The 12,045-nt window shown below is 39.2% G+C and overlaps 1 protein-coding gene across 7 annotated transcripts; it reads right to left on the bottom strand.

Annotated features, from left to right (window-relative positions):
* Positions 1 to 543: 543 nt before the first annotated feature.
* serbp1a (SERPINE1 mRNA binding protein 1a) lies at positions 544 to 10,190 on the bottom strand. Of its 7 annotated transcripts, none has more exons than XM_015355542.2 (9): positions 9,807 to 10,190; positions 7,860 to 8,061; positions 6,631 to 6,771; positions 6,444 to 6,515; positions 5,772 to 5,846; positions 4,829 to 5,006; positions 4,293 to 4,358; positions 2,328 to 2,501; positions 544 to 2,105 (listed from the first exon to the last, which is right to left on the bottom strand). In XM_015355542.2, exons 1-9 carry the CDS (start codon positions 10,084 to 10,086, stop codon positions 2,046 to 2,048), a joined length of 1,248 nt encoding a protein of 415 aa, XP_015211028.1. In that variant the 5' UTR covers positions 10,087 to 10,190; the 3' UTR covers positions 544 to 2,045. The 7 variants fall into 7 exon arrangements, with proteins under 7 accessions (XP_015211028.1, XP_015211029.1, XP_015211030.1 ...); XM_015355543.2 differs by having other exon boundaries at positions 6,444 to 6,512; XM_015355544.2 differs by having other exon boundaries at positions 9,831 to 10,190.
* Between the last annotated feature and the right edge of the window lie 1,855 nt (positions 10,191 to 12,045).

The raw sequence follows: 12,045 nt of genomic DNA, 5'->3' as shown, positions 1-12,045 counted from the left end.
AGCCTATACCCTGTTGCAAAAAAGTGAAATGTAAAGTAAAAGTGGACAAACTTAATATAAGGATAATGCAGCATTTTTTTAGGTCTGTACAGACCATTCTAAGGCAAAATGTCCGGTTTCTCCATTATAGTTAAATCTAAATTCCACAGCAAGACATAACTGACTAAACATTTCAGAACATTGTGAATAAATTGTCATAGCCAAGGCAAAGTCGGAGTAGCCATGCTGCTTGTTCTACTACATAAAGGCAACATAGAAATTTAAGATACTGCAGCCGTTCTGAAAACGCTTCACTTTTTCAAGTTTGTGACACAGGTAGGTTGTTTTATAGCCTTAAAATATTAAATTTCAAGATTACAAGATTTAAACTCAATCTGCCAAAGAACTTTCTTAAAAACATTATATACTAAAAATGTGCTATTCCGCAGTCTTCCATCAACTGCTCATGGAAACGTTCAAATAAAAACACAAAAACCATATATATATTCACCACTAATGAAATAGCAATCATTCCACACTACTCACTGCCTTAGGCAGTAAACATTTAACACCTCTAAGCAATTTATTAGAACAGGGATGTTTGCAGAAAAGGGTTTTAAATCAGAAAAACCCAAACTTATCTGGACCCAACAGCTCTACTACAGAAAGTCTGCTTGAGCCACTCATTGTATGTACACTGCCAAGTAGATTTTCAAACACTAAATACAAAGCTTTGTTTTGTGTATGGTAGTGTTAAATCTAATTTTACCACTTTTGCTAAAAAGCCTTTAAACTACATTTGAATTGTAACCACACTTACCATTTTTTTAAATATGGAAGCCAACATTGTAATATCCTTTAGCAGGATTATTATTCACACCTTGTAACACTGAATTGTCCCAAACTGAACACTCATGTTATTTCTTTCAGAAGAATTATGCAGTAATGCTGCTGTAAATGAAATGGTGAAGGGTAATCATATACTTTCATATACCTAAAATTTCTAGCTTACGTATATGAAAGTATACAATAGTTGTATACATAGCGCATACTTTCAGAGTATTGGGGAAATATGATAAACTACTAGTATGTGAATGTGAAATCAAGTTGGTTTTATAGTCCAAAAGCCAAGATATGTAGACAAATTTTAATAGGCAATGTTTGATAGTATCAATCCAAGTAATATCGAAGAGTGCCAATCTGCAATGTCAGCCACACCCAAAAAACTCCAGGCCCAAAAACACATGATAAACAAAGGTGTGAAAAATGGGTTGCAAGTGGTTGTCTTATACACATTAGTGGTATTCAGGGATGTTCATGTATCTGTATGAGCTAAGGGACCAATCAGCCACCTAAAATTCATGTTCAGATGAAAATGTATTATGGAATAGGATGTAGGGACAATGAATATTAGTCATATCAAGTGTAGAAGAGCAATAAATGCAAATGCATCACCTACGCCTCCAAGATTGGGGAAAAAACTAAAAAGATATACCACAAACTGGAGATGATATACTAAACCTTGTTAAACCACCCATTAAACAATTCTTCAGTTGCTAACATCATCAAAAGCTAGCTCTGTCTCATCTCATGAATAATGTACAAGGACTGTATTCAGTGAACTTTTTTGGTACATCTTGTTGGGTTTTGAGATTCTCCCTAGAAGGTTCCATTGATGACGTTTGTAGGGGGGAAAAAAGCAAGTCATGGCACACCATTATCTAACTGATACACACTCTTCACACCTATATTTGGAAATGCATATTTTCAAGCAGCAATACAAAAAGTATTCATGAAGAATGCATAATCTCTGAAAAAAATTACTGTATGAAAACATCCCTGCTACCATGTTTCTAAATACAAAACCTTCTACCAATATTTTGCTTCTGTGTAGCAAGAGAAGTCCTTTTATCTTTTTAAAACAGATAAAATTCAGTCCTCAGGTGTGAATGGTATGGATGACAGTCTTTTCATTTTTTTTTTTATTATAGTTGAAGGATCCATAAGCATGCAAGCCTCGTAGAGGAGGGCCCGGAGGGCTAAGGTTCAGCTGATGGCGATTCCTTTTAGGCCAGAGCTGGGAAAGCCTCTGGATCATCCACATTCGGAACAGAGACACCACCAGGCTAGAAAAAGAAAAGAGGAAATTCAGCCAAGGAAACATTAGCACCAAATTCAAGCTTGAGCATCAGAATCAGAAGCTCTGAATAGGCATAAGCCTCTATGGTAAGGAACTTAAGAAACCGTATAGCCTGTTAAATATTCTGTACACTAAAAGTGCAGAAGAAAAATATCCTCTACAAAACGTTTCTAGTACCCATTCTCAATTCTTAAGGCTAGCCCCTCACCTTGTCAGACCTGCCCCCACGCACTGGCCTGCCACCACGCCCTCGCCCGCCGCGGGGTCCCCCACGGCCACGACCAGGGCGGCCCAGGTCACCAAAGTTGATCTCCAGCTGAGATGTGATGTCGTTGGCTGGTTTCCGGAAGTGGTGCTCTCCAGAGGCTTCGTCAGCATGGGCCTGGGGTCAAAAATATTATTGTAAACTCAGAAAGTAATGCAGGAAAAAAGGAAAGCATGTCAGACTAAAATTGCACATAGCCAATTCAACTAAACTTGGAAAGAATGAGACCAAGTAATTATAGCACAATATTCCTGAACATGAATTAAGTATCAGGTACATTTTTTTCTGTGGAACTTAAAATCCTTGGGTATGATTTTGGACATGCATGACTATGCATGCACAGATTTCCAATCCTACATGTACCAGGGTTCTCCAACATCTGATTGCTGGGCCACCTAGAAAAAAAATACCTCTTCATTTTCCACGGCAGTAAAAATCAATCATACAAGCTCATGCTCTATATGCACACAATGTTAAGCAAAAGCAGGGGTTAAATAAGTTACCACACTGAATTAAGAGTTTTAATTGGCTTTAACAAAGGTTAATAAAATTAAAACTTGGGAAGAGAATTCATACTCCTGTTTTATGCTTTTTTAAGCTGTTGCTCAAATTGTAAAAAAAAGTATACAGCACAAAGATTAGTTCAGTTAAATCAAATGTCAAGATGTATTGCTAAAGGTATACCTACAAATACTGAAAGGGCATTGATTAGAAAGACCTATAATCTTACAATTCAGTCTGTTCCAAATATATGTTTTTATCAAAATCTGATTCTGTAGTGTAAATTACCAGCCTCAATGAGTGGACACAAATCACATAAGGTAATGCAGAACTGACAAAGCTCCATGTGGAAGCTCAATTCAATTAGTCTAAAAACCACTACATGAATGTGGATGCTCAATAGCCATCTTTGTTTTATAAATAACATAATGGGCATATCAAGCAGTATGCTGTCAATGTAAGTGAGTTTTCACCTGGAAAATATTAAAAGATCATGTTTTTAATTTTGCACAAGTGTGATTTAATCTATATGTATTGTTAACATTACTTAAAGCTTTTTACGATGTTTTCATAATAAGGATTACCGAAGACTCATGTTAGCAAAATGTGCAAAACACCTTTTAAAAAACATTAAAAAACTGAATTGCATTGTCATGGCTGGCAGAATAAACTAAATGTCAGAAACAGCTACTATTTTGTAGATGTCATTTATTATTTTGCATCCTATCAAAATATTTATTTTTTCATGTTTTGGTCTTTAATAACCATACTGTTCTCCATGTCTCCCTGAGATAGGGCAACTAAGCTAACATACAGAGATAATATTCTCTTAATTATACTGAAGAAGAATACAGACCTAACATGCAATAATCTTAATATCACAATATTGATCCAGCCTAAATTACAGGCTGTTTAAATTTCTTGTAGCTAAGGGAACCCCTAACTGGAAGAAACCAAGACACCCAATATTTAAAACATTCCCTCAAAACCCTGAAACAGTCCCTTCATGGTACTGTTCTCTGACCAGGTCTGCATTACTATTCAGATTATAACACTAATGCCCATATTATAAGAAAAACCATAGGTCTCTTTTAAATTTTCCTATAAAAACGCCATAAAACCTTACTCATACTGAAATTCTTCAAGTGTTAAAGAGGGTGTGCATTCTGAACAATATTCTTCAGACTGAAGCTGGGTTGAGAAAGCAGAATGCAGAGGAGGGCATGGCAATGCATATATTCTTGAAAACCCCATTTATAAGCAATTAAAAATCAAGATATTACCTCTCACTCCAAGGAAATAACTTTAACACTCAAAACGTAGAACATAAAATCTTGTTGCTCCCATTAGTTCAACAGCAAAGCTGTCAACAGTTATAGAAGTAAATATAACGGGGGGTATAAGCACCTTTTGGCAGAAGGTAGTTGAATCAGCTTCCATCTCTGCACTGTCGATTAAAGTACCAGCAGGTTTCTGTTTGTTTTTTGAAGAAAAAGGCCATGAAAAGGGATTGGTTTAAGTTACATGTTCATACCAATCAGTACATTCCTTCAGAATTACTGTACCCTCTTATATAGAGAATTAAATCATTAGCAAATCTAGATTACGTTAATATTATTTATATGGTTTGCAATCAATGCTTTGAAAATACAATGGTGTTGCATTACTTACAGATCTTAAAGACTTTAAAACATTAACATTTAGTCTACCAACCTATGTTGGAGAACCCTGTACAAAATATTAATTTCTGTTACTGCCCCATTAAAACAAATTTTCAGCTAGACTACCAGTTTCCTTTCAGTCTTCAGATTTTAATTAAATGCCTCAACAAAGAAACAATAAACAGCCTTTTATAAGACTAACATTTATAGGTGCTGTTCTTAACTTGAACAGAAAATTTTAAATGGTCTAATTTTTAATATGAAAATACCCCTGAAACTTACATCTTCACTCTTGGATTTGTGCAAAACATATCCTTTCTTCCACTGCCCATCAGTGCCCTCGTTGGGTTTGCGGATGTTGAACTCAACCTTTGCTCGTTCCTTGTCCTGCATGGCCTTCCATTCATCCAGTGTCATTTGCTTAGGCCCTTCTTCTTTGACCTCTTCCACCTCATTCTCTCTGAAAGAAAGAAATCCATATTGGAATTTTTAGTCATCTCCTGTAGTGGAACAGATTTCTATCATAGCACCTATTCATAATCAGGAACACATTATTCTTTATGCATCGCAGAAACACTGCCTACCATAGGAGCCCAAGAACATAAAGGCTAAAAAAGAGAGCAGGTCATTTGGATCATCCAGCCCATTTGGTAGGTAGTAGTTAATTGACAAGGATCTCATCCAGCAGTTGTTTTTTTAAATCCAGAGAACCAGCTTCACCTCATCCTTCAATCAAGGCTTGCCTGCACCCTTCAAAGACTTCAACAGTCTTCAAAGACAAAAATGACTTAAGAGACACCAAGTAACATAACCAACACGTCTTGAGACAGACGAGAAGAAATATGAGTAAAACCACACGGTAACACAGAGAAAAAATGCAAACCCCACACAGAAGGCATCTCAGTCCAGAATCAAACTCAGAATCTATGAGGCAGCAGAGCTAACCCCCACATCAATGTGCTGCCCTCAGTAATGCCAATCCAATGGATTTAGGTGGCAATACTCATGACATCCCACAAAATTATCCATTCAATCCCAGTTCGCCTAGGCAAACTTTAAAATATTTTGGTTAAGAAATAAGACTGATCTTGCTTAAAAGCATGCAAATACCACAATTAAAATCATGTTACTGAACTATACATTTTGTGCATGTCTCCACAGTGAACAAAACATAATGCGAATATACCAATGTTGAAGACGGTGTACCTTTGTCTCCCATACTCACTTGTTTTCAGAGTCTGCCACAGGGTGTTCCTCTCCTTCAGGAGTTTCTTCAGTCACATTGGATTGATCAAGTTCACTAGAAATTAGAGTAAACAAACATCAACAAAATGTCCACACTATTCAAGAAATGCTCGAGAGTGGCATCAAGGTCTTCACAAGACTAATTTAAGGCCTCTTAAATTAAGGTTGGAAAGCCAAACCATACAAATGCACATAATGTCAAACTGAAAAGACATCGATGTTCTGTTAATATGCAGTGTAACAAAATGCGATCTGCTAGTACACAGGTCAAATGGCATCCGGATTTGTGGAAACAAGCATTTTCAATCTTGATCCCAGATTTTACTGAAACTACTGGCTTCAACCAACATGAGTGCGTAGTGTGTTCCAAACTGTCAATTCCTTAGCACCTGGAAAAAAGTTATTAACTTTTGACTTACACTGACTAAACTGTTCAGCATTTAGAGCTGCATTCATCAGAAAAGAAAAAGTCAACACCCTGTAGCTCTCAAGGATCACAGCTGGCAGTTTCTAACTGAAATGAAGATTAACTTATTCAATTGACCAGAACTCCAACAAGGTACAAGTCTTTGCAAATTGAAGATTTAAGTGTTACCTGCTGCACTGCGACTCTTCAGGACCAGAGCTGGCCACCCTGATCTAGCTAACGTACCTCAGCTCATCCTTGACAGTGCCCCAGTTGTGAGATCCACTCCCGCCACGCTTTTCTTCAGGTTTCAGGCTGCTGAAACAAAAGCGGAGCACTACTTAGCTTTGACACAACAAGCCAGTGATTAATAAGCCAACAAAGCCATGAAGTACACTTTTCAAAAAGAAAAAAAGTATTACGAGCCACTTACGATCGGTCACTTCCGCTGTGTCTGTCAAACTCCCGCTTTCCACGCGAGTCAAAGCCGTCACTCCTGCCCATACCGCGTCCACGGCCGCCACGCCCACCTCTGCCGCCGCCACGCCCTCGCAAAGGCCTCTCTCCTGCAGACCTGGGGGAGGAAGATACACGTCAATCAGATATTCAACAGGGATAACCCCAACTGCTGATCCATAAACCTTTTGGAAGCCAAGCCAAGAAAACAAGAAAAAAAACTAAACAATACCTCTTAGATAAGAAACACCACAAAAAGAAACCTTGTAGTGACTTCAGTTTTGAAGGATGAACCTTCCTCTTTTTTTCACTAGCCCCAACGTGACAATGTGATACCACTTTGGAATTCTGTCATTTCTTTAATGACTAATCTTACCTGACCACACAGCCTGGTTTCTTCTACTTTAAATTTTTTTAAACAGTACCTGCCACCACCATAGCCGTGCCTATTTAGGAACAGAGTGCAGTGAGTCTCTTTACCACTTTAGTGCCTTATCTTATCCAGAGATTTATCTTCAAAATATTTTTACCTGGATTAATGGTAGCTCATATATAAACTGGGATACCCCTGTGAAAAAGAATACAACATTTAAAACAACCTTTTCTACCAAATTTTTGGCATTGGTTTCCAAGTGCTCCCTAAACAGGAGTTTATTTTCATCCTTATTTTCAAACATTTGCAAATGAAGGTCAAGGATTAAAAAAAACTAGACATGACCAAAGTAACTGCAATACAGGGGCAATATGCAGGGGGGGGAACTTTCCTGGAAATTACTGTGTAAAACTTAAAATTTCAAGATTTCAGCTCACCAGTCGTTTTACACAACTGACCACAGAAAATAGGCCCAAATAGGCAGTGTCCTATGCCTTTTGTCTAGTATAAAATTAAAAACTAAAAATTTGTCTTTGGGACAAATTAATTCAGATTATGACGCACCTTCTCTTTGTGACATTTAATATAGAATTCTCAATTTCTTCTAAAAAACAAAGAGCTTTTGAACATTGAGGAACACATTTTTGTGTTGTAACTGATGTGCTTTTTTTTTAATGTAGGGGCTGATGGCTTGGCATATCTACATTTTTTCTGCAAAGTCTGGGAAAACTGAAATCATTTCTCTCCCCCCCAAAAAAACCACTAGCCCCCAACTCAGCCCATAAACATCCCCTTCCACAGCTTCCTAACCCTTATACTGTTCGTAAGCTTACTTCTCCACAGAGAACTCTCCACCTTCGGGCTTTTCTTCAGCAGGCTTGTCAAAGCGGCGGTCGCGTGGGGGCCTCCTGTCTGGCCTCCTGTCGCCGGGCCTGCCCTCTCCCTGACCCCCCTGCTGCTGAGAGCCCTGCTGCTGGGACTGCTGCCCCTGGTGTGGGGACTGCTGGTCAGGCCTACGGCCAACTCTCCTGATACCTGAAATAGAAAGCCAGCTGGTGAGTTAGGCCTGAAAAATCTAATCCTTCATCCGTGAACAGGGAAGCACGATTCAGATTCAACTCGCAACGTGTTATTGGTCCTGTCCAATTTAAAAGAAATAAATTAGATTACTGAACTCAATTACAGCTTTGGAATATAAAAGTATACGTGGATTTCAAACTGGACAACCGCTAAAACGAAGAAATTAACTCAACCTGTTATAATTTTAATTCCTAAAGGACATAATGCTAGTTTGCTGTGAAGTTAAGAAAGATGTTAGAAGACTTAAAATGTTTTTTTTTTATAATGCACCCCCAACTTAATTAGCAGGTGATTTATGTATTTTACACTCCTGAGTATTTTTCGAATGCGTCATAAGCTAATTAGCAGAAACCAGGTTTAACAAGCGAGTTTGTACATACCAAATCAAAAAGCATGTGTTAACTCCTGTATGTAGTATGAACTGAATAATGATAATGCTGACTTACAGCATGAGTGGCGACTGGAGCTGGAAAGGTGTGAAACCACTTCACTAAGTGAAAAAAACCCACAATATTGGGTTCTCAAGAGGTAAGTTACAACTTTTGCTACTAGATGGAGATCTAGTTCAATATACCAAGAGAAATCATTTGGTCAAAAGGTTCCCAATTCTAAGAGCCAGTGCATCTGTACCCCACCCCCCTCCAAAAAACAGCCCTCAGGCAGAACACCTCCATATAGCCTAACCCGACAGCTGCTGGCACATTTGGATGTGCACCTGTTGGGGACGCCTCTTCTGTATGGGACCAAACTGGACTTTTTATCTAAATTAAGCCCTTTTACTGAATTGGTAAACGCCCACTTTCGTTTTAAAACGATTACAAAGGATGCGTCTATTTTTAGAAAAAAAATCAAGCGCCCAGTTCCAGGTTTAGTCGAAATAAAAACGAGTCCATTTTGAATTTTGTTGGGTGCATCCCAAGAAAGGTCCGCAAGCTCGTGTTTGGGGGGGAAAAAAAAACAATTTTCGAGGTACTAGAATAAAGCCCTAGCGCGGTTCCTGTTTGCCCGATACAGGCGTGAAGTCGACATCATGCAAACAAAGCACGTGAGAGCTGTTCCGAGATGTACATGCCGCTGGACTAAAATCTAAAAGGAATGCATGCAAACGAACGAGCCCGTTTGCGTCACATGCAGAGGACAAAACTGATGAAGCCCAACGACGCCGAGGGGGTCAAACGATTGTTTAAAAATTCCCTCGCTAGCTCCCAGCACCACGCCTTCCACGGCGAGCGACGACTCGCGAAGATCGACTTCCGAGTGCTGTGACAGCTCGACAGCCTTCCCCAAACTTCCACCACGAGGTTGGCGACCTGACTGCTGCAGCGCCAGGCCTCTGCGAGAGAGCCTTGCTGTAGCCGGCGTTGGAACTGCTTTAATCAGACCGAAACACTTCAGCAACCTCCCCGCTCTGCAGTATCTTGCAGGCCTGGTACTAGGAAACGCATTTTAAAGAATTAACCGTATCTAGACCCCCTTCAGCACCGGATAAAGCATGCGCAGGTACCACCGGGAGACTACAGGAAGAATGCATTTTCGAGTCCCCAAAGGCGTACATTTTTAGCTTGGCCGAGCGTGTATAAGGCACTGAACTACTGTCTGACTGGCTTAGAATAGGAACCATGTTGTTGACCTCATGGGGGGTTTACGCAGTAACATTAACACAACCCCCTTCCATGTTCTGAAATACGCAGTCCACTGACCAGAGAAAGGGGGAAAAAAGTCACCTTCTTTTTTGAGAGGCACAGGAGCCTGTGTCTCTTCCTTCTTGTCAGGGAGCGGGTTCTTTCTGTCCTTCTGCGACTCTTTTTTCGGCTGCTTAGCGGCTTGAGCAGCAGTCTTGGCGGTAGCAGTGGCGGCCCCGTCCTTCTTCTTGTTCTCGGCCGCTTTTAACACCTCAAAGGGGTCGCTCTCGTCATCAAATAGCTGGTCGAACCGATTAGTTACGACGCAGCCGAAGCCTTCTTGCAGGTGTCCGGGCATGATGGCGCCCCTTCAGCGGGATTCTCCTCCGATTCTACGAGGCTTGAAGCGAACAGCTCGCTTGATGCTGCCACAAGATGGCCGGGAAAGAGACCGTCTTCTCTTCCGGCGCGATAGACATCCGGGACTTCAAGCTCGCTGCCACATGGAGAATGTAGTTTTTAATAGAGGCAGGGCTCTAGAAACATATTGCAGGAGCTGCAGTGAAAGACTACAAGTCCCGGAAAGCATCTGCAGCTAAAGTGCTTGTTTCTGTTCTTGAAAAACGTCTGCTTGGGAACTGTAACTAGTAGCGCTCGGCATGGCATGCTGTTGGTAAACTGAAAGGGAACGTGCACGCTTGTGTCAGTGTGGTTTCATTTAATTTTTCTTGGTCTGCAGATGCTCAGAATTGTCAGTCTAATCACTGAAAGCTTTCATTCACTTTCATTTCATTCACATGATCAATACTAGCATTAGAGGCTGATGCTATGTAATTTGATTTTAATGGTATCATGCATTTCAAACAGTGGAGTACACATTTTGAACAGCGCCTAAGGAGTGTTGCTTTGTAGCAAGTGAAAGCTTTATTGAAAACATGGTGGCGCAGGCCTCTCGTTCACAACCAGTGTGCTTTAACATTTTCTCACCGTAACATTTAATAAAAATATTTTACTTAAGCATTTAAAAGCGTTAGCGTTTCAACGAGAATTGCTCTTTATAACAATTGCCTGAAGCACCATCTAATGCATTTTTAAATAGGGGTCTTGAATGGAATATAGTGGGAGATTATGGTTGTTATTTCCAAGCTTTTTGAAATTGTGAAGTTAGAAAAGGAGTATAACAGTAATGTGCTATGAGGCCATTCTTTGATAGCACAGCCATCCAGCGTGACAATTTTTGCATTTATGTGCCTGGTTTAAATTGAGTCTGCCTGCATTTAGTCAGCTAGTGCATTTACCATTGACTGATTTCTCTAATTTTTCTAATTCCAAAATTTGAAAATAACGCTATTTTGCTTTTTATGTTTTACTCTTTATCTCTAAATGAAATTGTATTTTCAATTATGCTGGCTTTTGCAGTATATGCAGTACCAACAGTATCATAATAAGCACAGACAGCGAGTAGTCCTATGAATTTGCATTACCTCTAGCTATGGTTATATGAACTAATACAGCAGCTGATTTGATTAAATGATCGTTTTTTTTAAGTACAAGAGGATCTGAATAAAACAAAATGGCAAAGAACCATCTTGTAAGGTGGCTGTCTGTGACCTAATTGTTGACATCTGATCTGATCAACCATCCCCCATTCAGATTAGCTTTCCAAAACAGAACAAAGCCTTTAAAAACACCTTAATAAAATGTTGGGTTTTTTTAACCAAAAATGACTTGATGGTCAGTAAATTGACTAGATTTCTTTAACCACCTTTCTTGTGATGTTACCCAAATTAGAAATGATCAAGTATTTGTTCAGAGTGATCTTTAAATAGTGTTTGACACATACTTATACCAGAGGTGATGAATGAATTGGCACCTTGGTGACAAAGTGTGGGACACTTATACTTACACAAAATGTTTTCTCTTCTAATGGATTTCATTTCAGTGTTACTGAGAAACAGTTCACATGCATATTCCAGATCAGGGAGCAATTTCACTTTTCAAAACCATTTTTTCAAGGCTTAAAGGTGATTGACACTTCACTCCCATCATGTTTAAACCTCATTCAATTTTTTTTTATTTTACTTACAGCAAATTCTATTGCTTTTGTATCCTAATAAAAGATTTTCCATATCTCCAAACTGGAAGGTCCAAATTAATAAGTGAAACATCTAAAAAAAACACTACATGCCATTTTGCTGTTTGGACTCCTGTCAGACAAGTTGAACATTTATGAGGCTCCACCTATAACAGCCTTGCTATTGCATAACTGAAAAAGTCAGCTAAGCTTCCAGTATTATCAAAGACAGGGTGTGCCTGT

Source organism: Lepisosteus oculatus, chromosome 9, assembly GCF_040954835.1.
Source record: "Lepisosteus oculatus isolate fLepOcu1 chromosome 9, fLepOcu1.hap2, whole genome shotgun sequence".
NCBI classification, from domain to species: Eukaryota; Metazoa; Chordata; class Actinopteri; order Semionotiformes; family Lepisosteidae; genus Lepisosteus; species Lepisosteus oculatus.
This window is presented reverse-complemented; position numbering and strand designations above follow the sequence as displayed.